The 27,846-nt window shown below is 41.6% G+C and overlaps 3 protein-coding genes across 3 annotated transcripts; 1 reads left to right on the top strand and 2 right to left on the bottom strand.

The window, feature by feature from the left end:
- Positions 1-4,239: 4,239 nt before the first annotated feature.
- On the bottom strand, positions 4,240-6,110 carry pfdn6 (prefoldin subunit 6). Its single transcript, XM_032555563.1, has 4 exons — positions 5,882-6,110; positions 5,671-5,741; positions 5,463-5,587; positions 4,240-4,530 (listed from the first exon to the last, which is right to left on the bottom strand). The coding sequence occupies exons 1-4, from the start codon at positions 5,943-5,945 to the stop codon at positions 4,410-4,412; spliced, it is 381 nt and encodes a 126-aa protein (XP_032411454.1). The 5' UTR covers positions 5,946-6,110; the 3' UTR covers positions 4,240-4,409.
- A 280-nt stretch (positions 6,111-6,390) lies between these two features.
- Positions 6,391-10,598, top strand: mmgt1 (membrane magnesium transporter 1). The gene is made up of 4 exons (XM_032555564.1): positions 6,391-6,660; positions 6,953-7,005; positions 7,267-7,370; positions 9,428-10,598. The coding sequence occupies exons 1-4, from the start codon at positions 6,582-6,584 to the stop codon at positions 9,570-9,572; spliced, it is 381 nt and encodes a 126-aa protein (XP_032411455.1). The 5' UTR covers positions 6,391-6,581; the 3' UTR covers positions 9,573-10,598.
- Positions 10,599-11,206: 608 nt separating this feature from the next.
- ints6l (integrator complex subunit 6 like) lies at positions 11,207-27,333 on the bottom strand. The gene is made up of 19 exons (XM_032555557.1): positions 27,041-27,333; positions 26,846-26,923; positions 23,015-23,164; positions 21,014-21,103; positions 20,697-20,880; positions 20,472-20,600; positions 18,766-18,929; positions 18,443-18,595; positions 18,227-18,359; positions 17,711-17,805; positions 17,517-17,627; positions 16,174-16,389; positions 15,970-16,096; positions 15,732-15,874; positions 15,143-15,362; positions 14,691-15,056; positions 14,518-14,611; positions 12,529-13,671; positions 11,207-12,485 (listed from the first exon to the last, which is right to left on the bottom strand). Exons 1-18 carry the CDS (start codon positions 27,149-27,151, stop codon positions 13,569-13,571), a joined length of 2,667 nt encoding a protein of 888 aa, XP_032411448.1. The 5' UTR covers positions 27,152-27,333; the 3' UTR covers positions 11,207-12,485; positions 12,529-13,568.
- Between the last annotated feature and the right edge of the window lie 513 nt (positions 27,334-27,846).

Raw genomic sequence — 27,846 nt, forward strand, 5'->3', positions numbered from 1 at the left:
AAATAAAATTTAATCAGGAATTTTAAACATGTTGTACACAGCATAGAATTAGACTGCGTAGATCTCCCTTGATGGATCGCATTGTCACCAATACCTGATCTAGATTGTTTTCCCAATATCATGACCAATGCAGATATTAATATCAGTGAATTTCTAATGTGAATTTTTCAAGCTGTGTTTTTATTCTGCATGCGTTATCTTCTTGCTCCTTCCACGTCTCTCTCTACTCTCCGTAGCTCACCGGGTGGTGGTGTGTTGTCGCTTTGCTCTCGCACACAGACACACACACACACACATCGGCAGGATCGTCCTCCGTTCAGCAGCGCAGTTTCCTGGCCCTTCCTCCAGAGTGGCCTCTTGAAGGTTCCTGCAGCTGCACTTTGGAGAAGCCTCCAGAGGAACATTAACACATACTCCATCCAGATTGGACAGCAGTTATGACGCCCATTGACATGTAGATGGGAGAGCCGCCGTCTCTACATGGTGTTCGGACGACTTTTTTTCACATGTAGAGTGGGAGAGGATTGCTGTGATTGGCGCGTGTTCAGAGAGCAGACCGCTTCGGCAGCGTCTAATCCACAGCAGGGCGTAAGCCCCGCGAGGTCGTCTCGCAGTGAAACTCACACTCTTTCTTTCTTTTTTCCTTGTCAAATAAAAATACAACAAATACAAACAAAGTTTGTCCTGTTAATGTCTGTCTAGGAGCACATGACCTGGAATCAGTGCTGGCAAGTAAACTAATACATCATCACATTCCTAAGCTAGCGACTTATGTCATTTTTTGCCAAAAATTATTTTTTTTCCTAAATCGTCTTTTGGCAAAGAAAAGTGACACAGGCCATGATTTGATTAGATTTTTGCCATATCTCACTGAGCTTTTATTCAACTACAATGTTTAAACTTCTTAAACATTTCAGTCGTGCAACAAAGATTAATATTATGCTTAATTGGAATCTTTCATTATTATTTTGTAACTGGTTTATAGCTATTTCATGTGATTCAAAGCAGCAATGCACAGTCGTGAACTGGAAGGAAAATTATTAAAATATGAAAAGTGTTTGTTTTTTATAAGGAGGTAGCCAGCCCAGCCCAATAAGCAAAAAAAAAAAAAAAAAAAAAAAGGGATTTTATTTACTTACTTTGCCTGTAGTTAATTTGTATTTCTGTATTGAGTTTTACGTACATGTTTTATTTGAATAAATTACTCTGTGTGCCTTTCTGTCACATGATTATCTATTATTGGAATTTTTCCAGAGGGCCCCATGCCCCCCCAGCTCCCCCTTGGCATTGCCTCTGTCAACAGGACAACTATCAGTAATACTCTCCACAGATCCGTCTTTTCATAGAAGAGTGACCAGAAGAAACCGATTGGCTCAGTTTGTCTTGAACACAGTAAACATGTGGAGGAATGTGCTCTTGTGAAATAACACCAAATGTGAGTTGTTTCAGTCTAAATGCAAATCATGAAGTTTGATGGAAAACTACCAGCAGTACATGCTGTGAGGATTCCTTTCTTCAGCAAAGAGAGGAGCTAAAGACCGGGCAATCCTTGAGGAAAACAGAAGCTGTGAAAGACCTGAGACTGGGTGGGGGGTTCAGCTACCAGCAATCCTAAACACACAGCCAGAGCTGCAGCACAACGGTTCAGATCAAAGCATATTTATGTGTTAGAACGGCCCAGTCAAAGTCCAGACCTGAGATCTACTCAAATGAACGACGGGGAGAGACACCCCTCCGGAAACCGTCCAGCTGTGATGGAAATGAACGTTTGCAAAGCATCCGTGGCTCTGAATGCCAGACGTGGCACACGTTAGAAATCCATTCACCTAAAAGAAAAATAAAGAAATAAAACTGAATGTTAGAAAATATGTACTTTTATCAGTATCTTCACTAGGCTGGCCTTTTTACTTTCACTTGAGTCATTTTACTATGAAGTATCACTACTTTGCCTTGAGTAAAATTTCTAGATTCTCTAGAAAAACAAATTTAACCAAAAAATTCACCAGAAAAAAACCTCCACACACACACCTGCAGTTTTTGTTAGAGTTTCCAACGTTTTTGTTTTTTTTTTACTAAACGGATTTGGAAACATAATCAGTTGCCTGATTTTGTTATGTTTTGCTAGTCATGTGAAATGTTGTCATTTTTGCCCATAAAATACCAACATTTCTACTTAACTGTATTCCGTGTGTTGATGTACGTTTTAAAAATCAGATGATTGATCCTCTGATGAAATACTCAGTACTTGACTGGACCTTCTACCAAATGCTTTTTTACACTCGAGTAATTTCTTCAACGGCTACTTGTCACTTTTACTTCATTAAAAACATGTTGAAGTTGTGCTAATCTTACTTGAGTCTAGTTTTTGTCCGCTCTGCCCTCCTCTGGTTAAACATAAAGTCTTGGTTTTCAGAATCGTTTGTCTGGATGCAAATCTGTCCTGATGATAAAGGGCAAAGGGGGAAACGTCTTACTAAAGTACGAATTTATTTTTGACCGTGCAGGACATGTTTCTGTGTGTTTTGATTTTATTTATTTTATTTTGGCTGTGTTGATGTCAACTGTATGCAATGTGGCCTCGCTGTACTTTGGACAAAATTCCATTTTTATTTAAGTCAATTATCCTCCAAGTCTTTTAAACTAAACAGAGTGTGCATTGTTTTTTTTTGTAAAACTGACTCGCATTTGATTTTTATTTCAATTTGTTCCCATTTTCTGGCGTAAAACGTTCCTCGGAATTTCAGGTTTTATTGTTTTCCACTAGGTGGAGATATTTTTCCCATACTGCAAATTACTACCGACTCATGCATGAGGGACAGAATTGACTTTTTAAAGTGTAAAAAAAAAAAAGGAAATTCAAAAGTATTTCTTTGTTGTAAGAGATGAATTTACTAATAGAATTTCAATGCTGATATTTAAAATGTATTTCTAAAGAAAGAAAAAAAGTCCAAGAGTGTTGAAAAACAAAAGGTTATTAATCCAGTTTGGATTAATAAAAACTGATCAACATGCTGAAACCATAAAAGCAAGCAAATGTTGGGTAAATAGTGGAAATAACACATTTAAGGTAAACATTCCTCAGAAATCCCCATTCATCCTCCAGAGGCTTTATTGTAGCTGGGGGGTTTTATGTTTTTTGTTTTTTTTTTGGGAGGGGGGGTGGGGGGGGGGGGGGGGTGGAGGTGGATGGATGAGTCTAAATCCTGAAAACAATCCGCATCCAAAGAGGCGTTAGTCCCGCTGGGATGACCGCCGGACAGGATGCCCTTTGGTGCGCCTGGCAGCTTTAAGCCGAAAAAAGAAAAGACCACACAGGACTAAAGTGAATCAATTAAAGCTGAAATCAGATTAGGGCTTTCATTAGGTCAGGAATTATCTTAAACGCGGATTAAACCGGCCCAATAGAACCATTTAAACAAAACCAAAAGGTGTTAATACAGCTGAATCTTTAGGAACAGATGTCCAAAGTGTTACACTTGTTCCCAGTTGGTTCCGACAAGTGTTTGGTGGTTCCCACAGCAGACAGAAGGCAATAAAGGAAAAGTGACCGAACGCCTTTTGGCTGCGGCAAAACCGCCTGAGGCTTTGGGTTCCCACGCTCCATTTCTCCATTTCAACACAGCAACACAAAGTCCTGTCCGCGGAGCAGCTTCATCTGGACGCGATTAAAAATAGCTTTAATTACTCGATATACTTTCAGGGACTAGTCCGTCACGTATGTAGTGCCATACTGAGATGGCTACCGCCGCTAAATCCAGTGAAAACGGACAAGAACCAACCAGAAGTGACTTCCTGGATTTCTTTTGTTGGAGACGCGCGAGCCAATTTGAGGAAAACCAACAACAACAACAACAGTGGACACGTGTCGCTCGTCTTTACAGGCCCTGGCTGAACTCGCGCGCGCTACAAAAACGCCGCACCTGAAGGTGAGAACTGCTCCGCTGTTCCACGTGCGCCACTGTTAACGGCTCGTGCAGAAAACACGGCAGTGTCGCAATATTATTTTTAGTCGGACGTCTGAAAAACTAACATATAAAAGCGGTAGACAAGCCAACAAGACCTTTTGGGGTATTTATTTTGAAGAAAGTCTCTTTTTTTCCGTCTTTATTACCGTAAACACTCGTTTTAAATGATCTTGTAACCACTAGTTCTGAGGGCTAACATTTTCTCCCTCATTATAATTATAACAGTCGTTTATAATGTTACATCATTTAAACATTTCCAATAAAACACACAGGGAAATGGAAAACAAATGTTTATTAGTAACATCAAAACAGTCACAGTAAGAACGCTGCAAATTAACGACAAAGTGCGAGCAGAATTGACTCAGCTCATGAAACAGGTTTACATTGTGTCATCGTCTCTCGGCTGGGTGTTCAGCATGCTCGAAATACACCAGGGTCTCCGCATCATACTTTTCCAGGAGGGAGGCCTTGGGCTTTCTGCAGGTCCTGCTGTAAACTGGTCAGGACCTCTCGCTGCTGTTCAGATTTCTTCTGATAGTCCTTCAGGAGCGTCTCGTATCTCTGACTGCAATGGGACAGGAAGGAAAGCGGCGCAAGGTAAGAATGCACCAAACATGTCTGACCTGGGTTGATGCAGAGAAAAATCTGCCAAAGTCTTGAGACGTAAAGAGACATTTAGAACAAGCTGGTTGTCAATACGCTTTGTTGACTTGCTGTATATAAATATTATTATTGTGGGAAAGTAGGAAGGACCATGAAAAGATGTTTCACACAACAAACAACTTAAACCCAGCTGATCTCCTTGTTTAACAGTCAACCATTTCCTGCTATTTTACTTATTTACCAAATGTTCAGTCATTCTCCTCAGTATCGTGGCTAATCTCAAACTTAATCCTGAATAAAGTGCAAGATTCACTGGCTTTGCGGGATTAAGAACAACAACAGGAGGCCCACTGATTTAAATAGCAAAGAGTAACTTGTTTATAGACACGCTGTTGGGAATAATTCCAATGAAAATCTTCGTTATAATTACACAAAATGTCTTCTTTTTTTTTGTATTGTTTCTTCCCCGACTGAAACACCTCTAAAAAACCCTGTCACTGTTTTAACCGTGTTACTTTAAGATGGGAAGCCCCTCCTTTTTATTTCTTCTTCTGTGGTATTGTCTTTAAAATGTAAATTTAAAATTAAGCCCTCGCCTTTTGGCATGTTGTCCTGCGGGAAAGGATGCAGTCACACATATACATTTTTTCCCCCTAAATAAAACACAGGAATTCACCCCGGAGGTTGCCACATTTCGTCACATAATACACAGCTGGGAAATACTGGATGACTTTTTCCTCCTAAAGCTACTGTTGCACTAAATGTTATCTTGAGAGATCTGTGTAAAACATTGCACAGTTATAACATTCAAAAGCCACTGCATGTCATCTCTATATGAAGTGTGTGGACTGTAAAGTAAAGGCACAGATGAACAGACGAGAGTTTTCCCCTTACATTTCTCCATTAATGTACTCCAGTCGTTTTGCTACCGTGGCTTTAGCCTCATCCAAATCTTGTTTCACCAACACAGGGCCGATGAGCTTGAAGACGGTGTTTGAGCTCTCCAGCAGACCCAGCTCCTGGAGAGAAACGCGTTATGGTAATGATCCAAAGAAACCCCCCGTGGCGGTGCTTGATTTGTGGTCAACAGAGAAAGACGTACCTCTTTAACAATGTTGTTCTCTGCCATCTGTGTCTCCAGCTTCTGTCGGGCTGAAACGCTCTTACTGACATCTGAAAACAGACAGCGGCACGTCAGCACACCTGGACCGCTACCACGACTAAATAAATGCGTTCACATGATATATTTATACACCGCTAACTGGCCCAATAAGGAATGCTAGCTCGGTGCAGCATGGCTCGTAAGCCCTCACCTTTCTGCGTCTGTGCGTACTTTTCAACTTCCGCTTTTAACTTCTTCTGAATGGCTTCTGCCATGTTTGTTGTTGTTTTTTTTTTTTGCTTTTAACGGCGTTATCAGTGAGACAAATGTGCCAAAAAAGCTTAACTGCAGAACGTGAGAGCTCAGTGCGAGCGGACAGGAAGAAGCGGTGGGCAGACAGGATGTTGTGCGGCGTTCAATGCATATCGAAAACTCGGGATTTCTGCTTTCCTGGCAGGCAAACGCCCCTTGGAAGTTTTTTTTTAAAAATTATTATTCCAGAAACGTAAACAAGATACATGTTAAGAAATATGTATATTGACAGTTTTGTGTGCAACTAATCAGTAGACTGACAATTGAAGATAAAGGCATGTGGCACAGATAAAAAGAAAAACTAAATTACAGTAAAAAAAATAACAGGGAAATTGGAAATGATTATTTCCGAGGTAACAAGAAAAGCACCATTCCTTAAGGCTGTCTGACTGAACCCCACCTCCCCCAAAACCCTTATGATTTTTTTCTTTTCACAGAAAACCGGAATCATTAGTTTTATGTCGGAATGGATTTTTGTCCCATATTTCCATCTGGTATAACGTTTTCAACATTATGACGCAGTGGCTATTTACGACTCTTTACGACGCTGTCTGACGTTTTACGGCAGTGCCCACAGTTCCCCTGCGCCCAGCTTCGAGATGGCTTCGTCGTTCTGGAAAGGTGTTGTCGGTGTGGGGCTTTTTGCCTTAGCCCACGCGGCTTTCTCGGCGGCACAGCGTGAGTTTCTCCGCATAGCGGTGGCAGCCCCGCCGGTGTCGGTCGGTTCCGGTCGCTCTGACCGACAGATCGGCACCACGGGCCTGCCTCTCTGGCAGCTTAGCTCCGCTCAGTCAGCTCTGAGGCGGAAAGGCATTAATACTCACCTTTGACACTGACGCATTCATTCCCCGCGGTGACATTTCTGTTTTGTCAAGGCTCCGAGCGACAATATTTAACTGTCGTTACGTTTGGTACTGATTGATGCCGTTTGGTGCTTCCTGGTCTCATTAAATCCCGTCTCTCCGTGCAGATCGATCATACATGCGGCTCACAGAGAAGGAGCACGAGACGTTACCAATTGACGTGAGTAACTCCAGGGTTTTTTTCTTTCAAAGAAGATGTCCTGCAACACAATTACACTGCATGCAGTTTGATCTCATTTCCATGGTTCCGAAGTCATTGACGTGCCCGTACTTACAGCTAAAACTTGCCAATAATGCAAAACACACGTGAAAACTAACGAATGAAAGAATACACAGAAGGAAAACACACAAATAAATGTCATATTTATAAGTATCACCTACTCGTCTCTTTCATCTTCGCTGCCCCTCCCCCCTGTTTCAGATTGTCCTGCAGACCTTGTTGTCATTTGTGATGACCTGTTACGGGATTGTCCACATTGCTGGAGAGTTCAAGGACATGGACGCTTCCTCGGAGCTGAAAAACAAGTAAGAGCGGCGCACCAATCCCCTCCATGTGGGAACTGTTGGTTCCCATTGTCACAGGAGAGCCTCCGCACTTTCAGATGCATTTATAGGCGCAGCTCTGTTGGGCTTTAACCCAAGACATTAACCAGAGTCCCATAACACGGTTGTTACGTCAAGGCCAGCTATTATTGTGCAGCCAGATGCATGTTGTACCTTCTGCGCCACTCCATCCACTACTAGCAATGAAGCAAGCATTTCAGGAAAATGCAGGGAACCTACAGTCTTGGTCAGTATTTTCATTTAGTCTAGGTTTGTGTGAAAACTCTGGAAAATCAAGAAAGTGTTGGAAGTGTCTCTTAAAGAGGTCTCAACTACGTTATTAGACTACCACTTGTGCAAAGTTTGTCCAGGAAAGGCTTTAGACGGGTATGAGTGTTTCTGCATGTGCTCTGTGGCTGAGGCTGGACAGCTAAGAAGCTACTTATCTCCAAGAAAAACACAAAACTGGCGTTCTGGAAGGCGTACCAAAGTCTTAAATAGTGTACGTAAAATTAAGACCTTATATTCTGTCTTAAATTTATAAAAATGTAAGGTGGCCTTAAATATGTTAATCACACGTCTTATTTTTTGGTTTTGGTGAGACCATTCAGTCTCACATCCGATGGGAGTTTTTCTTGCAGGAGTTTTCTGTCAGGCAAACATTTGAGTCACACACCGTCGTTGTGTTCTGTGATTATAGGCGGGTTGCGGCTACTGCTAACTACCTGCTAATATACTCTTGCTATCAAGCTAGCTTTCTGGACCTGCCGTGGGTCAGTTTAAATGTATCGGCAGTTGGCTGAATGACCTTCATGTTCACCACTGACTCACTTCTGTTGTTAACCCATAGGATGTTGCGTTTACTTTCTGGAACCCCTTAGGGCTGAAATGAATAATCGTGATTAACTGATTATTGTGGTAATAGTCAACTAATTTAGTAGTAGATTAATCATTAATTGGAGTACGCAGACTCAAAAAAAGGCAAATTTCTCCACATTCGAAGCAGTAATTAAACCAAAACTGTACTAAATAAGTGTACATTTTGCATTTAACCTAAAATCATGTTTGTCTGTAAATAGGTTTTAGCCAAAACTCAAGTGGCGCAGTTTTAGCTTCATCCAGCTCAAATTCGTGAAATGAATGCTATGTTGTTGCATTTTAGCCAATAAAATGTTTTTCTTATTTCAAAGAGGAATTGAATTGTTTATTTGCATATTTTAACATATTTCTAATATTGTATATATAAAAAAAAGGCTCAAGTGGTTCAATTAAAACTCTGTATGTGCCATTTCTTCTATCCAATTAATTGTCAGAATAATTGATGGATTAATCAATTACTAAGATAACTGTTCATTGCAGCCCTAGAACCACTTCTATATAAAATGCAATTTTTCTTGTTACATTCCAGGTCTTAGATTTAAGGCTTGTTAGGACCTTTAGGAGTGTCATATGAATGAAGTTTGACTTGGTGAAACTCTGAGGAGCAGATTATGGTGGACCGTAGGAGAGCTGATCACTAAAGAAGCCACCTTTATTTACCCTGGAACAACGACTCTCCGGAGAAGAAAGTGTGAATCAGACAATTAAGTTGCGATGACATGGAAGCATCCTGTTTGCATGTTTGGTGCCCGGTTTCCAAACAACTGATCTCAGTCTTTTTAATGACAAAACATCTTCGTCTAACAGTGCTCAAGTAACAAGTAAAGTAAGGATAGCACTGGCTTACCCAGTGGTTTGTGTCCAGCTGTATTATTTGTAACTAGATCATAGTGGGCAATCCTGGTCCTCGAGGGCTGGTCTCCTGCAACTCTTAGATGTCTCCCTGGTCCAACACACTTGAATCCAACAGCTGAATCACCTCCTAGGTGCAGTCAGGTTCTCCAGAGTCCTGCTAATGACCTCATTATTTGACTCAGGTGTGTTGAAGCAGAGGCACATCTAAAAGCTGCAGGAGACCGGCCCTCGAGGCCTGGAGTTGCCCACCCCTGGACTAGAACCATGTTTTAATTGATCTTTTTAATTTTTTTTTCTCTCCTCAGAACTTTTGACACACTGAGGAATCACCCGTCGTTTTACCTCTTCAACCATCGAGGTCGGGTCCTGTTCCGCACGCCGAAAGAGGAGCCGTCCTCCAACCAACAGGCTCTGCCCAACCCCATCAGGCTACGCAAGCTGGAGCATTAGCACTGAGCCGGCGCCCCGCCCGCCTCAGACCCTCTCACCGCCCTGATAGGATTTGTTTTTGTTAGCCAGGGTGAGGGGGAGGGCTCTGAGAACTTAACTTCTTCCACTTAAAAAAAGTTTTATTTATTAATAAACTAATATGCTGTCCAAAATTAGCATCTCTGTCCATAAAGTGGTTACCCCCATAAGCGACACTGACTGTGCCAACCCTTCTGTTTTCCATGCAGATTTGTGTGTTTGTGTGTATATATATATATATATATATATATATATATATATATATATATATATATGCTATGATGGCTTTAGAGTCTTAAGACACTCAGATGTTTTTTGCTTTTCTTTCCTCTTTTGAGCTAAATCAGAATAGCGCTGCTCTTTTTGAATTGATTTTCCACGGTGGTTTAATTTCACCCTCTCACTTCTCTACCACCGCTGCTCAGGCCAAGTTTTCAGTTTGTAGATGTGAGCTTTATAAACAAAAGATCCCCCGCGTTTCCCCGAACGACGTCCTGCTGCCTCAGCGTGTCCCGTTTGCGAGGGAAGTTGTTTGTTTTCAAGCCAGGGAATCAGGCTGGAGGTGAGAAGTGAAAGCAGGAAACATTACGGTCTTTCTAATGACACTTTGGACCTTAAAATTCAAACAACTTTGTTCATTTCCGCGAGTTTTGTTTTCCATTATTTTTACGTTTTGTTAACATCCTACAGACTTTTTAATTTAATAAAATTCATACTGGTTTTACAAAGTGGATGTTTTTTTATTTATATATTTCAATCACTGCTGATGTTTTAACTTGATGATAAAAATGAAAAATGCTATTTTATGACTACGTGGCTGAATAATTGTAGTTTATGTGCTGTGACCACTTCATGTAATGAAAGACAAGTTGTTGGTGTTGGGCACTAGGTGGCAGTAGAGTAGCCTCAAATGTGGGTAGATGAAGAGTATGTTTTCAGACTGACTGAGCAAAATGTAAAAGTTCATAACATATTGAAATACAAATTCTTTACACTGAGAAGACAAAACTGCATTTTAAAGTTTTGAAAAGATGAGGAATGCAAATCTTGTGCAAATTATGCCAATTATAGCTGCAGTATTTCTTTAATGTCATTTTTTTTTTTTTTTTTTTTACATATTTGTTAAAACTGTCCATATGTTGTGACGGTTAACATGAGACAGATAATCTTTAAAAAAAAAAAGAGCTCCTCTGCTTTTTCCCCCAGTTCTAGCTGCATAAAAAGACAGCTAGGTCAGCAACAACCAATCAGAGTGCTGTCAATCATGCTTGTGTACACATGCTACAGTTTTTTCCCCATCAGCAGAGCCTGTCATGAATGCTAAAGCTAGTTAGGATGGCCACCAATGACTGCGGATAAGCAGTTTTTGTCACTATGAGCACATTTAGTAGCATGTACATGACATTATTGACAGCACTAAGACCCTCCTCCTGGCTCTGACTGGATCTTTCTGACAAGGAGCTTTTATTTCTGCAGATGGAAAGAGTGGCTCAGAGGCTTGACTTTTTTCCTGCCAGTTTAAACAAATATGCAAAAAAAAATCAAGTTTGGTTGTTTTTTTTTTACAAAAGTTACATACTGCAGCTTCAAGTGGATTTTAAAATGGCTTAAAGGAAAAAAAAGCATGTTTTTATGGTTACTGGCTGGTAGGTTCTCTGTATAAAATTATTATTGCTAAATGTGTGGAGGACTAAAATCCTCCTGTAAGATGAAAACACATTAAAACCAAACATTAAACGCCAATCTAGACGGTTCGTTTGAACTTTTATTTAAAAAAAAAAAAGATTATCTTAAAACTTTGCGCTTCATATATGTATTTAACAGTTTACAAAAAAATGGCCTTCAAAATATTTCTTTAACTCTGACATAAAGTCACAAAAATAATCTATATTGCTTATGAACATTAAAAAGTAGTGTACATTTTGTAGAAACAACCAGAAGAACAAAGAAAAGCTGCAGAGAGGAGGAGGGTATGCGAGTAGAGGCTGTTGAACAGAGGGTCAGCTGAGCCTGGACTCCAGGAGGAAAACTGCTGGGAACGGTGGACTGATGGGATCATCGGAGCGACTCTGACGCTGTGACAGTTGACTGTAGCATGTGGCGGTGCTAGGCGGTGAGAGTTAGCCGCAACTTGTACTGGCTGATGACCAGAAAGCTCATTTTCAGAACCAGTCACCGTCGTCTGCTTTGTGTCAGATACAGCAGCCTCCACAATTCTAGTAAAGATAACGCCTCTAACTGCTGCAGTCTCATCTCACAAAGGAAATCTGAGAAAAATTCAAACTTTTGATCGAATTTTGAATGTCAGTTCTGTAGAAACTGACGTTTTGGGATCACGGATCCTATTTAGGGGCTTTGGAGCAATGCCAGAAAATAAAAAATAAAGCTTTTCTGACTTAGCGTACCTGACGCGGTTTAGCTAGTGTGCTTGATGAGAGGTTTATCGTGAGGTTGAGCTTTTTCACAATATGCGTGAAACAAAGAATGAAAATGTGGAAAAGCACATCACACTCACTGCTAAGTAGGGTAGAGGACTTGTAAAGCTGTGGGCCAGTTTCTGGTGGAACAAGTCAGTAAAATAAAAACATGTCACCATTGAAGTCCTTCAACAGGACAGTGATGTGAATATACTCCAATTTAAAGATTTGTTTTTCTTCTTCTACATGTTTCCGTGTGAGATAATGCCACAGCAATGAAAGAGGAAATGATTTTACAGTTTTTGAAGGGTGTTGCAGCGTCAAGAACGGTCTTAACTTCTGTATCCCAAAAATACTGATGCAAACAGATGCTGGTGCATTTTAAAAGGATTTTTTTTTTTAAAAAGTATAAAATTTACACCATTTTTAAATCTTGACAATATGTCCAAATAGTAAGAAAGGTGATCCAATTTGGATGCTTAAAACCATATATATATATATATATATATATATATATATACATACATATATATATATATATATACACAACATATATGAGAAATATTTGGACTGGAAAACAAATAGTGACTGAGGTTGAGCAATGTGTCAATATGAGCTAAGAAATATCACAATACAGGCTAACATTTTAAAGTAACGTAAATATTTTTGTTCCGTTACAATTATTAGACATTTGAGGGATTTGCTGCCATTGATGAGCAAAGCTTTCCTCTTTCTGTGTGCGAGTCATTTTTTTCAGCACTGCGTACTGTCTCTTTAAATAATAATCACACTTATTTTGTTGCCAAACGATCCAAATTATTAATCTTTTATTTAATTGGAATGTTTATATTAGTTGAATTTCCAGATTTCTTCCTATTTTTATTCTTGTTAAGCTCTTTTCCATATTGCACAACCCCTCATGCCAACACATGTCAGCATCAACTAAAAATAGTCAGATATTAGGTAACAGGATCAACGGAGATAAAAAAAAAAAAAAAGAGTAATAAATAAATAAATAAAATAAAATCAGTGTGCTGTTTTTGTTGCAGACGTAATCTGGCTTAACCCGATTCGTCCCGTCAGCCACAACTTTACATGAATGTTTAAGCTTTTCTCTATTTCTTTTTTCTTTTTTTTAGTCGCGTAAAAGAATATTCATAAATGAGAACGACTTTCAGACCAGCTGAAAACGGGTCTGTTTGTAACAGCTGGGGTTATTGGGGGAGGAAACCAGTACATGACCAGCATCTGACACACGTGAGGATCAGGTCAGCTGTGTGGCTTTTCGTCTACAGGAGTGTGTGAGTCTGCTGGACTTGTCCTCACTGACGAAAGCCGTCCGGGAGTTTACGGTCTCTGTCGACATCAGCGTGTTCGTCGCAAGCGGCTCAGTTCTGAAGGACCCCTCGCCCCCATCCGGTTAAACGACAACAACGCGACGGCGGCGCTTTCCTTCTCTGCATCTCCGAATCCTCCGCTCGCGGCGGAGGTGTTTTGGCGGCGGCGAAACCCGGCGGTGATGAAAAACGGGACAGGACGCTGGTGGGTTTCTGCGGGTTTACTACCTGCCGTGATCGTTGGGAAGCGGAGAGCACGGCGCCGTGTCGTCCTCCACTTCGGCCAGGGCGGTCTCCAGCTGCTGGATCAACACGCGCTTCTTGAACCTGGCGAAACGAAACGAAGCTTCATGAGGCGGAGGCAGGAAGTCAGACAGGAAACGGAGCGGCTTGAAGGTTCAGAGGAGAGGAAGAAACCCCGGGGGAAACCCAGCAGAACTTGAGTAGATGAGACCTTTTTTTTTTTGGTTCAGGCACAATAAGACTGGATGTAGAACATTCATTTCTATTATTTATTTAGACCCAGACTTTGACTAGGCCACTCTTAACACATGAATCTGCTTTAAAGGGGCAGCAATATGTGTTTTCCAGGCGCACATTGCCATTTTATAGCATAATCAAGTAACTGTGCCACCTTGAGTTGTTATAAAAATGCTACATGTAACAAATATGACTTAAATGTTACTTTGTATCTTAACACCTTTAAATTGGGCCTCTGTCTCTTTAAGAAACTCCTTCTCTTTCTGAAATGCTGCTTTCAGGAAGTCATCACAGCATGGCTCCTCTGTTAACCCTTTAACAATGTTTCTACCAGCAGTGCACTAAGAAGCTCCTATAACAATCTTTAAGCTGCACAGTTGCACCAGGTGTTTGCTAATTGCTGCTGGCTAGTCTGAAGGAGCTGGGGAAGGGCTGCTTTGTGAAGCAGAAGCTCTGAAGTTCGGAAACTGCAGCTCTGAGGAGGAGATGTGCCAACAGTATGGAGCTAGTCCAAGCAGGCGTTTTGCAAAGCTGAATGGTTGCCATGGATATTGAAGGATTTCAAGGAATCAAAGCGACACTCCAGATGTGTTTTTGATGAGGGAATAACTTTATAACGTGATGTGAAGCTCAAAAAATTAAATTTCACATGATACTGCCCCTTTAAAAAAAGTACAGCTTCTTGTTTCTTACCTCAAAGCTTCTTTGATTGCATGTTGGATGAAGTACTTTCGAATGTTCACCGGTCCTTTCACCTGCTGCAGCAGACTGAGTATGGATTTATAGTCTGGGGACGAACACAGACAGATTAAGGTAAGAACTGACGGATTCCCACACTGAGGTCCGGTTGCCTGGTTTGTACTCACTCCGTCCAGGTTTGCGGACCTCCTTGATGACTCTGCTCCTCAGCTCGGCTTGGCAGCCGTCCAGCGGGGTTATGTAAATGGTGTCGAGCGCGGCGAAGTCGTCTTCGCTGCCGTCCAGCTCGCTCTGCGGACTCAGGCGGTCGCAGTTGTGCCTCTCCTCCGTCGCCTGCTCCTCCAGGTGATCTTCGTCCTCCACCGCGCTCGCCTCCTCCGCCTGAAACGGCTCCGCCAATCCCGTCTTATCCTCCAGCATCAACGGGGACGGACAGAGCGCCTCTGCGTCCGCCTCGCCGGGCCAGATCTCGCCAGAGTCCAGGCCGAGGAATCCGTCACCGTTGCTCTCGGTGAGCACCATGTTGTTCCCATCTGTTCACAATAAAAATTAAAAAAATTAGTGGGCTTTTTTATCCCTCTGAACTACATCAGAATCGGGCTTTACTTCTTCATCCTACCTTTGTGCTGTGACGGGGGTTTGAGGAGATTCTGCTGGCCTGGACTCTTCCCCACCGCCACATGGTTGGTGCTGCCCGGCGGGGTCTGCGGTCGCCGCAGCAACGGGGACATGCTCCGTCTTCGCTTCACGGTGCCGCTGGAGTTGGGGTCGCCGGAGTGGCCCCGCTTCTTGTTCTGAGGACCGGCCACGAACTCGTCCGCCTCGTCGATCATCATGCCCTGGGGAACACGGTGGAGAAGACAACAGAACTGCAGAACCAAGACAACGTGTCCGTATCCGGCCGGGTAGACCCGACACGCTGCACAGGTGTTCATAAGACAGGAGGAAGTAGAAGCAAAACGAGGCATGGTTTTCAAAATGTTTTAGAAACAAAAAACAAAAAATGTGGCTTAGATGTTTTGGAACAAAATTTGTCAAATAAAACATTTGACGACCGTGTATCATTTTCTGCTCCCTTCCCGTTTACTCAGCGCTCAGAGTTTGTCTGTCACACAATAAAAGCAATTTAGAGTTGCGGTTGTGATTTGACAAGATGTGAAAAAGCTCGAGGGATTACCTGCACGCTGCAGGGGTTGGCAAATGTTTACCTTTTTATCCTGCTTGAAAGGATTCCCAAACGTGTGAAGCCGTTTGGGTTGATCGGGATCGATCTCTCTTAACGGAGATGGCATCATCTTCAAGTACTCCTGGTAGTTGCCCATCTGGGCCACTGGAATGCTGTGCAGGAAGTCTAACAACAACAGACACACTCATATCAACACATTCAGATTCAAAATGGACATCTGCGTCTCCTACAGAAGGAATTTCCAAAGACTTCGGTCGTACCTTCGTCTTGGCCTCGGATCAGCTTCAACGAGGTCCGCAGCAGGTTGGTGCGCATTCTGGTGAGCTGATCCAAGAGGTTTCGCCTCGGGATGTCGTAGGCGTTCCGGTAAGCTTGCGGTTTCACATCCTGGGGAGACATTTTGATGGCGAAACGCTGCGTGAACACCAGACCTCTCTGCAGAGAAAGCGCGCTGCCGTTCTCACCTTGTTGAGAAGAGCGATCTGGAAGCCGGCGAACTCTTTGAAGTTGATGTCGACCAGGCGGAGAGGCCCCTCTCCGGTGATTCCCTGCAGCAGCTGCTTGAAGTCCCGCCGGTGGGCCAGAGAGAGAGCGCTGGAGTGGTTCTTCACCTTTATGCCCGTTTCTTGAGGAGCTTTTTTCCCCACGGACACAATTAGGCGGTCTGATTCAATTTTTGCCTTCGGTGAAAAAAACAGACAAACAAGAAAATAGGAAACAAAAATGCAGCGGGATGAAATTAAGACAGAGTAAACCTTTGAACCAGGTGCGCTTGTTTACGTTTGCCGACAGCAGAACAAAAGTGAAGTAAAATGATTCTTGATTGTAATAGTGGGGATCAGTCAGAAGAGTTGGGATGTTGGTTGTTTCTGGATTAAAAAACAAAAGATTCAAGAAACTGCATCTATAACTATTGCAGATACCCTTAGTGTATGAGATTTTCTGAAAGCAATTCTGCGACCTGACCTTAACTGGGTTACCAGTGTTGCGGTGTTTTTTATGTGACTGGAACATTTCCATTTGAAGCACTTCTAATTGGCTCTAACTGAATGTCATGTTTTCTAGTCTTTCCCAGTGTGGAGAGTGGCTCTGTGTCGAGTCATATTCATGTTTCTCGAAAACAGGAAGTCATGGAGCGTTAATCAAAAGTTCAAAAGACACTTTAATACTTATGGAATCTACCATGAAAAACTGAAAGTGTGAGAATGAGTTAAAAAATTTTGTGTTGGGCATTATAATTTTTCAGCTAAATAGTAATAATATGAGGCTGTTAATAATAATAATAATAAATGTGGAAGCTGCTATAGTTTCAGATGGACAAAAAGAGGAAATAAGTAATTAGCCAATTAGCCTCGTCTGCATCCGCAGAGCCAGAACCAAACATGGAGCAGCAGCATTTCAGCTTCTATGCTCCACTAATCTGGAACAAACTTCCGGAAAACTGAAAATATGCTGAAACACGGAGTTCCTTTAAATTAGGGCCAAAAATCCACCTATTCATAGTTTTCTTCGATAAGTAGTAAGTGGAACATTGATCAATATATTTGATCTATATTTGCTTGATGACATGGATGATGACATTTGACAAAATGTGCTGTTAAGTGCTTGTTTTATGTTCTGGTGTAAAGCACTTTAACTGCCTTGTCGCTGAAACGCCTAGAGGCAACAAGTAAATAATAGATATAGAGACAATGAACTAAATATTCATAACTGATGTGTTCAGGATGTGGTGGAATGGATAAACATTTACAGTAACAGTATGTTTGGATTACATTAGGATGTCTCTCCATCCCTCACTGCTGCTTACCTGCTGGCTGAGCTTCTTCAGGTATGAAATGACGCTATAACTCAAGCCGCAGTCCATTGTGTCGGCGATGAGGTTTGGTGCTCCCATCATCCTCATTGCCTTTTTTAAGGGCTGTCAGCACATAGCAGAACAGTGTTTGGGTGAAATAAATCAACCAATAAAAGCAACACCAGAGAACGCCGAGTGGTGTTTACCAGCAGGTAGTACGGAGGCATCGTCTTCAGGTACATCTCGAAGGCCTGTCGCCACTTCAGGTTTGGTTTGAATTTGTGAACTTTAAATAAATCGTCTGAAAGGAGAAAAAAGGTTGCCGGAGACATTTTTAGCAACTCAGGGTAAGTGAGCAAATAGATTAATCAATTGATTAAGCCATTGAATTAAGCACCAGCTCTAAAAACAATGAATAAACCAATCAATGGCTCAATAAAGTAGATTAATCGATTGATTAAGATCAATTAATCGTTAGATAAAATTGGTTAATTGAGCAATAACATCAATGTGATGATCAGGAAGCCATTTTGAATTGAGCACCAGCTCTAAAAAACAATTAATACAATCAATTAATCGCTCTATAAAATAGATTAATCATTCGATAAAATCGGTTAAATGATAAATAACGTCGATGCTGTGACCAGGAAGCCATTTTGAATTTGGCACCAGCTGTGATCTACTGACCCAGGCGTTCTGTGGATTAGTGCTGGGATTCTTACCGAGGAGCGGAAGAAGGACCGGATAGTTGTAAGGCATGACAAACAGATTAACACAGGTCAGGGCGGTGCTGGCCTTGAGGTAGCCAAACGGTTTTCCCAGGTCGTTTTGCTTTCCGCTGCTGCTAACAAAAACCTGAAGACGAGGCGTCAAACGATCCAGTTAAACATCACAGCCACGAGAAAAACAGGGGAAACCCGACCGGCGTTCAAGCCTACCTGCCAGCACATGTGCGGGGATTTCCTTTCCAGGACGTACTGGGTGAGTGGGGACGGCTCCATCTCGTATTTGTCAAAGGGAAGTTTGTCAATCACCATGGGCTCACAGTCCACACAGGAGAAACGCACCACGGGGTGAGCAGTGCGAGGCGGCTGGGGGGAGCATGAAGAAATGAATTCAGCACAGGAATTTAGCTCAAAGATTTGAATTGCTGGATACTCTGACGGTACCTCAAATACACCAAGAAAAACCCATAAATCGCAACAAAATAGTAGATGAGAAAGCCGAAATAAAAGCAGCAGACTAACACAGAACTGCTCACCAGGCTTGGAGAGTTCTGGTCCGGCCAGAAAGACTCTGGTATGGGCCAGTGGCCGACCGGGACCCCTGTCTTTGGGTTTGGTCGAACGTAGATTAATTTGTGGCAGCTGTGCCAGGGCTGTGCGTTGAAGGTTGAAACGGGACGACTGGACTCCACAGAGTTGTCTAAAACGGTCAAGAAACAACAGAACAAACCCAATAAATATGCAGATATTGCTACCATTTAGGATCTTTAACACAGCTTATACACAGTGCCTTGCAAATGTTCCACATTTTGTCACATTATAACTAAAAACCTATATGTATTTTATTGGTACTTTCTATAAAAAACTAAAATCTAAAAAGCAAGTCCCATACTCAGGGATGTACAAGGTTGGTTTTCTGCGCATCTATATCACATCGTCCATGTAGGCCACAATGTTTAACTTCTGACTCATCTGACCAACCTTCTTCCACATGTTTGCTCTGGTTGTTGTTTCTGGAAAACTGCAAACCAGACAAACCAGCTGCGGTATTACGGCCCTCGTCTTGCCTACTATCTTTACAAGTTCTGATGACAAGGCCTGACGATTGAGGTGGACGACCATATCTTGGTTTAGCCAAAAGTTGTGACATACTTTCTAATATTTAGATGATGGCTTGGATGGGAAGATGATTAAGGTTTGGAATATTTTTTTTAAAAAGCAATCCTGATTAAGAATTCTCCACAACTTCCTTCATGATCTCTCTCCTGTGCTCCTTGGCCTTCATGATGAATGTTGTTCACTAATGTTCTTTACTAATTAGGTGACCTCTGATGGCAGTTGGTTTAAGGGTTTCTGCAGGTCCCACCAACTCAGATTTCAGACTTTTTAAGGCCACCATGAATATAAATTACGACCCATTTCTCCACGTACAAACTTCACCCAGTGGCTGAGAGGATAAAATTGAACTTATCCATGATAGAAAGCTCGCTAGCTAGCAATGACATATTAGTAGCTAGTTAGCGGTAGCCTCAACTGTCTTGAGTCACAGAATGCAATGAAGACGCCTGAGTGCGACTCAAACGTTTGTCAAACAGAAAAATCTTGAGAGAAACAAACCTCATAAAATATAAAAGATTAATCAGTCCTGTCAAGATCAAATTTAAGACCTGTGATTAACATATTAAAAGTCAAATGATGTTTTAATCTAAATTCAAGACATTTTAAGGTCTTAACGCATGCATGAGAATTTAAGACTTTGCCAGACTTTTTAAGGATGCACTCTGTGGTTTCATTGGACTGTATTTAAAGTTATCGTAGTGAAATACTTGAATAGTTGCATTTCCAGTTCACAGTTGTGCGCCACTATCAGGGTACATTGTTGTAATGAGATACAATGTACTGTGAATACTTTTGCAAAGCTTTCTTTCCCCTAGAAACTCTCATGTCACCAATCAATGAAACAAACCAGGAGGTGGATCAGTTGTTTTGTTCAAACGTTAAAAATACTGTTTCCTGTCAACATTATGTTTGCTTCGGTTACCTGTAGGAAATGTTCACGACAAAAGAGTGAATAAAAAGTAAGAAAAACACAAAAAAAATCTTACTTACTTGTATTAAAAGGACCAAAACGTGTGCTATTTGACTGTATGCACCTGACTGGACTCGGTCTTAACCTTTTCAAGGTGGATGCAAGCATTGTTCCACCTGCAGCTTTTAAGTTGTGTGTACATCAAAAATTCACCTTCTCCTCCGAGAGGCGGATCCGGCCCGGTCTTCTCAAAGTTGATGACGACGCCGCTTTGAACCTTTTGCACCAGAGACTCCAGACACTGGTTTAGCATCCGTTGTGTTCGCACGCAGTACGACCGTCCTGAGAGGATCAAACTTCACAATGAGTTCTCGTTCCAGCGGGAAAAACTCAACCAACGAACCGAAGAAGGAGGCGAAGAAGAAGAAAACGCCAAACCTCCCGTGACTTCACACATCTGCGTGATCGCCGACTCATCTGTGGGGACGCTGCCGAGCTGCTCGTTGTCCGGCGCGGCTGCTCCCGGCAGCCTCAGCACCAGAGCGAACAGCCGCTGGTCCCAGCGAAAAGGCTCTTTGGTGAGCTCGCTGCCAGCCAGAGGGGAGTTCAGCGGCAGGTGCAGCTGCACGGCGGTTCGAGACATTCAACGTTACTACAACACAAAGAGCTAAGAAGCTTCCGAAGCGGCAGCTGTACAGCTGGTGCTGCTATGAAACGGAGGATGTTGGTGTTACTTGTGTCTGCGTGTGTCTCACCTCATCTGGCACCCCGGAGCTGTTTGTGAGCTTATTCCCATCAGTGATGGTAATGATCACGGATGGCTCCAGGAAGAATGGGTTGCGGCCCTGAAGGGAAAACAGCCGCATTCAGCAAGCAGGCTGAAGAGCAGCGAGTCCATTTTAGGGCCGCAGCTAACGATTATTTCAGTAATCGATTATTCGGACAATTAATCGATTAGTCGTATAAAAAACTATCTTACACATTATACAAATTTTTCATTTAACCACTTGAATATTCATATACAATTCTAGAAACACATTAAAATATGCAAATAAAAAGGGAATACAAAATCCATTTTTAAATAAGAAAACAAACATTTTGTTCATATGAAGAGAAATTGATTAATTTTTTTGTTAACTGATTAATAATCGGAGAGCAAAAGAAGCTTAATGGGAAATTTAGGTTTTTACAGAATTTGAATCGGGTGAAGCGAAAACTATGACACTTTAGGATTTCTGGGTAGAACATATTTACAAAGCGTTTTTTTATATACGTATATATATATATTTTTAATGTTTGTTGCTTAATTACCACTCTGGGTGTGTTGTTCCAACAGTAAATAGTCTTTTTTGGAGTCCACATACTCCAGTTGACGATTAATCGATTACTAAATCAGTTGATAATTGTTTAAATAATCAATTGATCGTGATTAATACGATTAATCGTTCCAACCCAAGTGAATTTCACTACTCTGCTTTCCTGCCTTTATACTCCACAACCTGAATCTTGGCTCTGAGCAAAAGAAATTCCACTTGCTGGCTTAAGCTAATGACATAATCTTTACAGAAATGTTTAAACAGAAGTCAGCATGTAATATCCAACATGAGCCCGCTGTAGCTGCGGCTAATCTTTGCTTTGTGTCATAATGTCCTTGTGCTACTAGTTGAGGGCAGCGCAGCAGAGGTCAGTCTCCTCTAATTCACACACATGGGGAATGCCTAAGCAGATTCACACACTCCTGATGTACAAAAGTTGTCTTACTGTAGTAATCCATTTCTGCCTTCTAGCGGAGAGAGCGAGATAAAAAAAAAGGGGGGAATGTTGATTGGATTAGGCAACATCTAAAAGACAATTTTCCCCTTGCTATTTTTAGACAAAAGAGTGAACAAAAAGTAAGAAAAACACAAAAAAAATCTTATTAACTTGTATTAAAAGGATCAAAAGGTTCGTTTTCTTGTCCATAAAGCTACAAATCTTGCTTAAATTAGTCGAAAACATCTTCCATATCATATTTCTCGCATTTTGTACCTGAGCGTTGCCATTTTGTCCCAGTCTACTTCCATAGTTCATACTTGTAAACAAACTGTTTCATACTCATGTACTTAACCATTGTACTACTTCATGTCAGTTAATTTATTTTTTTAATTTTTAAGTATATTTTGTTAGTTAACAAGAGTAAGAAGAATTTGTAGTTACAGTGACGTAAAATATTGCAATCAAAATGTTCCATTTTGCACTTTTTTTTGTCTCACTGAAATGTTTTAAATAAATCCGAATATCAGATGATAAGAATCTAAGAAAATTCAACAGTTTTTAAATGACCAATTCTTTATTAAGGTTAAAAAATTGGTCAAATCAAACTGAATATATAATCATCTGTTAAATGCAATATGAACTCTGATAAACTATAATGTTTTGGTTCAGCTTAACTAGCAGTCCAGTCACAGGTCAAGTGATTTCTTGACCTGTAAATTCAAGAAATCACTTAGTAAGAACCTGTGTGACACAGGAAGTTGGCTAACAGATCTCAAAAAGCAACACAGCATGCCGCAGCCCCAAGAACATTTAAAAAACAGAGTAGAAACAAAGTCAACTTGTGTCTGTTTTCCATAAATGGAGAAAAAAAATGGAACAGTGGTGGCCAAAATTACTCCAAAAGCATATCAACGAACCAACCAGGAGACAACAAAACAATAAAAACTAAAACATTGAAAAATACTGTCTCAAAGCTCAGTGATCGTGGCTTGTCACAACACCTGTCCATAGTTGTCAATGCCAGAGACGAGGCGGTTGAGGTTGAGCAGGTCGAACGCTGTGCGGAGTGCGTGCCCAAGCCTGGTGAGCCCAGACGCCTGCAGGTTCTTCAGCTCGCACATGAAGGTAGCATGGTTCTCCTTCCAGCCTGCCTGAAACGCAAACAGACTGAGTTCAGGTTGAGAGAAACAGGCGCCGGAGAAAAGGCCCGAAGTCGGCAAACATCTACCGACTTAAAATAGACGCACACCCACACGTATGCATGCTATGTTATTACAAAAGAGAAGAAGAAGAAGAAAAAAAACAACAAGTTTTGTTCTCATGCAAATCAAACCGATTAAATGATTCAGATCCTTTTTTGGTGGCCGGGGGAGAAAGTAAAGTCGGTTCTGAGTGACGCAACGTAACCGACCGCAGGCCGATGAACGCTGAAGTTCAGAGACGGCCGTTTAGTTCGTGCGTAAGAGGAACCCAGGAATACACTTCCCACTGCTGTACGTCCTCTGCGGGAGACTTTTACTCCCACAGGAGGGAGCGCGAGTGTGCAACTGCTTTTCCACTTTTACCTACGGGGTCAACTGCTTTAGTGCTGCAGCTTTATGCTTAATCTAAGGATGACCTGCAAGCTTTACATCTTCCTCTGCTGAGAGAAGGAGGGTAAGAGGCTGCAAACACACAAAGGTGAACAGCAACAGATTCTTGTAGGACGAGCATACAGCTACATGAGTATTAGGAGATTGTACAATAACTGTCATGCATTCAGAATGATGACGTTAAAGTTACCAAACACAAGGGCTGTAAGTGCAAGTAACAATTATTTTACTAATCGACTATTTTATTGACTATTCTGACAATTAATCGGATTTTTTTTTTAAAAATTGGCACATTATACAGATTTGTCATTTAACCACAATATTAGAAATATGTTAAAATGTACAAACAAATAATTCAATGATTTTTTTTACTGAGAAAATAAACATTTCTTTAGTGATTCTGAACTGAGTGAAGCTAAAACTAAGGCATTTTGGGTAAAACATCCTTACGGACAAAGGTGTTTTCGTCCTAAGTGCAAAATGTATATATATTTTGGACAGTTTTGGCTTAAATACTGCTCTGAATATGTTGGGGGTTTTGTCAGCAATTTGCCTTTTTTGAATCCATTTAACGATTAATCGATTAGTAAGTTAGCTGATGATTATTTGAATAATGGCTTCATCACAATTAATCACTTCAGCCCCATCAGACCCAGACTATCCTGCATAGATCAGAAGAAACGCTGCGCTCAATAATTCAGACTACAGAATATTTCTGCACAAGCCTATCTCAATGGCTCTCTTTCTCTCCCCCTCTTCCCCTTCCTCGACATCAACAATTTATTGCATCTGTGAATGTGCAATCACACACCGGCCCCAATCAGTACCACCTCATCTTTTCACTGTGAAGCTCAGCGCGGCTCACGGAGCGGGCCACAAGCAGCCAGAGGGAGGGGAAGAGAGAGCAGTTCAAGACTCGCTGCACAGACGAGGGAAAGCCCTGTCAGGCGGCAGCGGCTTTATGAGACGGAAGGAGAATCACATCCTCGTTTGTTTGATCGAGGTGTGTGATGCACAAGAGGTTTGTCCGTTGGCCGCATTTACAAATTGTTGCGAAAGCTACAGCACCGACCTGCGACGGTTTTGCACCCGTTTCACACTTGCGAGCAGTGAAACTCCCACTGTGGGGACATGAGCTAAAAACAGTTATTCTGCTGTGGGTTACGTGGGAAAAAAAAAAGAAGGTTGATGCAGATAGTGTCATTTCAGTCATTTTCTTTAGTTACCGACAAGTCCATTTAGGCCTGGACTTTGACTAGGCCGCTCTAACGCATGCATATTTGATCCGAGCTAGTGCTGGACAATGATAAACAATTAAACACGTTCAATTTTCTATTAAAAACCAAAACTATAAACCACATTGATAAAGTTAGACTTTTAAGATTCAATTAGACCAGTGATACATGCAGCCTAAAAGGAAGTAGGGGGCATGCCGTGGTGGCGTGAGGGATAGCGCGACCCATGTTTGGAGGCCTTATGTCCTCGACGCGGCCGTCGCAGGTTCGACTCACGGACCTGGCGGCGTTTGCCGCGTGCCTTCCCCCTCCCTCCTTCCCCCTTTCCTGTCAACCTACTTTCAAAAAATGGGGGACACTGGAGCCCACAAAAGAATGTCCTGGCGGGGTACTAAAAAAAAATATATATATATAATATATATATATATATAAAAAAAGGAAGTAGGTTGGGGTCAATATTATTTATGCAATTTTAGAAGATGAAAAAGGCAAGCGTGGACTCGACTTGCATTGTTTCCGGTTATACTGAAACATATTTGCCTTTTCAAACAGTCTGCAGTTGGGCTTTGTACATCAATATATTGCTAGAGGAGAAAGTGTCATCATAAATCTATAAGGTCCTGTAAGTCTTTTAGCTTTTTAAAAACAAATCTTATTAGCTATTGTTTTTTTCTTTAGATTTCCATAGAAGCCACAGTTTTTATTCAAAAAGATATCCAGCTAAGCTTGTTTGGTTGTGCTGGATTTTATTTAGGGGCGTTGAATATGTATATGCATTTTGTAAACTTCAGATTTTATTTGTAATAACTGTGGGAAACCATGTATTGTTCTCCTTTCACTTCAACAAATAAAGGGGTTTGTGGTTCAGATACTTTTGCATTGCACTGTAAGGCTTTGGAGACGCTCTGTGTGGACATTAATTATAGCGATTTGATTTGTGACACAAGTGCACAAAGCAAAAATCTGATTTTAAACTTCTTAAAACGTGATGCAAAGTTAAAGATAAATATCCTTAACATTCAGATTAGCTCAGTATTGTTTGTATTTTGTAAAACAGGAAAAAAAAACAAAAACTATTACTAATCCACACCAGACTTTTCACATTTTTAACTGGAAATCAAAGTTTAAACACATGCAACCTTTGTATTACACTTCACAATTGTTCACCATTTTATTTTGGTCTTTCATAAAATCACCTTGAGAATGCATTGTGATGTGATGAAATGTGTAAAAGTTAAAGGGAAGTGAATAATTTTGCAAGGCGCTGTAGCCTGTAGACACAAGTTGGGCCAGCCTGATGAATTCCACAATATGGAACAGCCACTGAAGGAAATTACGTAATTTGGGGGTTTGTGTGCATACTTGGGATTGTGCTTTAAGAGGGAAAACCTCTGAGATGTGTGCCAAGCCATAAACAAGTCAATAGAATAGGGATGAGTACATCTGTTTTTATGGCAGGAAGTGGGGGGACTGCTGCAGAGATTGAGAGGTTGCATGTCCTGTTTTTTTCTGTGTAAGGCAATTACCGGGAGTTTCTATGCAGGAAGCCTCTCACAGCATCAGTATGACAAATAATTATCATGTGAATGATGATAATTCCTGTTCCAGCGAAGTCGTACAAACATAAAGAGAATCTCATGATGAACGGGGCTTATCAACTTTCATCCAGGGACGGCCAATGGGAGTGCAACTTTGATGAAGGGGGCGGGGTGAAACGTGACTGGCGGGGGCCTCGGCCAGTCTGCGTGCGGTTCTGTGAAAAACGAGTGACGTCACGAGGGATAATAAATTTCCCCGCCTCCATCTCAACGCCCGAGAGTTTTCTCGACACAAAAGCAAAATGTCCGCTGGATGTTCGGATGCAGTGCGGCTCCGGGTCTGCGGCTGTTTGGAGCAGTAATTTGCCGTTTTTTCGCCACCGGCGAACTTGAAGGAAAATAAAGTCTCACTGACAGACAAACACGTTCGACTTGGAAGTGTAAAAATGGTATCATTTGCTAATTACCTTCACTCCGAATGGTGGCTCATCGAATGTAACTAGCATGTACCTGTCGCCTCTACTAGCCGGGTCTCGGGCACGCAGCTGTCAAAAAGAAAACCAAAACAGCATATATTAATGTTTACCGACTTTCGCCAAGGAACCCTGAGCTCGCCAAAGGTGCGAGCTTGCTGAAGAAATCCGGGTAGAATCCATCTTTACCTTCATAAAGATCTCAACCGCGCCTTTAGCAACGTCCAGATACGTCGTACCCAAATAAGTGCGCTGATTCATAGAGGCGGACGTGTCTAACAGAAAAACTAAAATAGGCATTTTAAATGTAAAGCCGCGGTGGTATGCTTTCCTAAAATAACCGTTACCCACATATGAGCTATCGTGCAGCCAAACAGTTCACTCATGTGTGCATATATATTTGTTATAATAAGCCCCCCCTCCAGCAGAGGGCCGATGCATCTGCCCTCTCTGTGTCTGCCTTTCTGAGGCTGTTTCACAGCTCGCGCTGTTCAACTTCTGCTCCTAACCGAATGGAACGCCCCGCTCCCCAAACTGCGAGCCCATTGGCCAAGCCCCGGTCTGTTGACCACGCCCCCTGTAAATATAATTATATAAAGAGGTAGTAACGGTTTGCACTCTGCGATCAATAGTAGGTTCAATATGTGGAACTAACAGATTATTGGTAAAAATGTGTTTGCTCCAGTAATATGTTTTACTGAGCTCAAATACCTACAAAGAAAAGAACAACAACCAAAACAAAAACAAAAAAAAGATTGGTTCTATTTATATATAAATCATAATAAGAAGTGACATTTCTTGTCAGTTCCCACTTTATCCCGCCTCCTCGTACAATAACAGCTGCTCTCTCACTATGCTTCCCTTCTTGTGCTGCGTTCAAGGAGCTTCAGAAGGAAACTTAAACATACCACAACACAGCGAGACAGCGTTCACATTTCGCAACGTGAACGCGATGTCAAACTCATGTTTATGTCGCTCCTGAGAGATATTTGCAA

This window comes from Xiphophorus hellerii, chromosome 23 (genome assembly GCF_003331165.1).
Source record: "Xiphophorus hellerii strain 12219 chromosome 23, Xiphophorus_hellerii-4.1, whole genome shotgun sequence".
Taxonomy (NCBI): domain Eukaryota; kingdom Metazoa; phylum Chordata; class Actinopteri; order Cyprinodontiformes; family Poeciliidae; genus Xiphophorus; species Xiphophorus hellerii.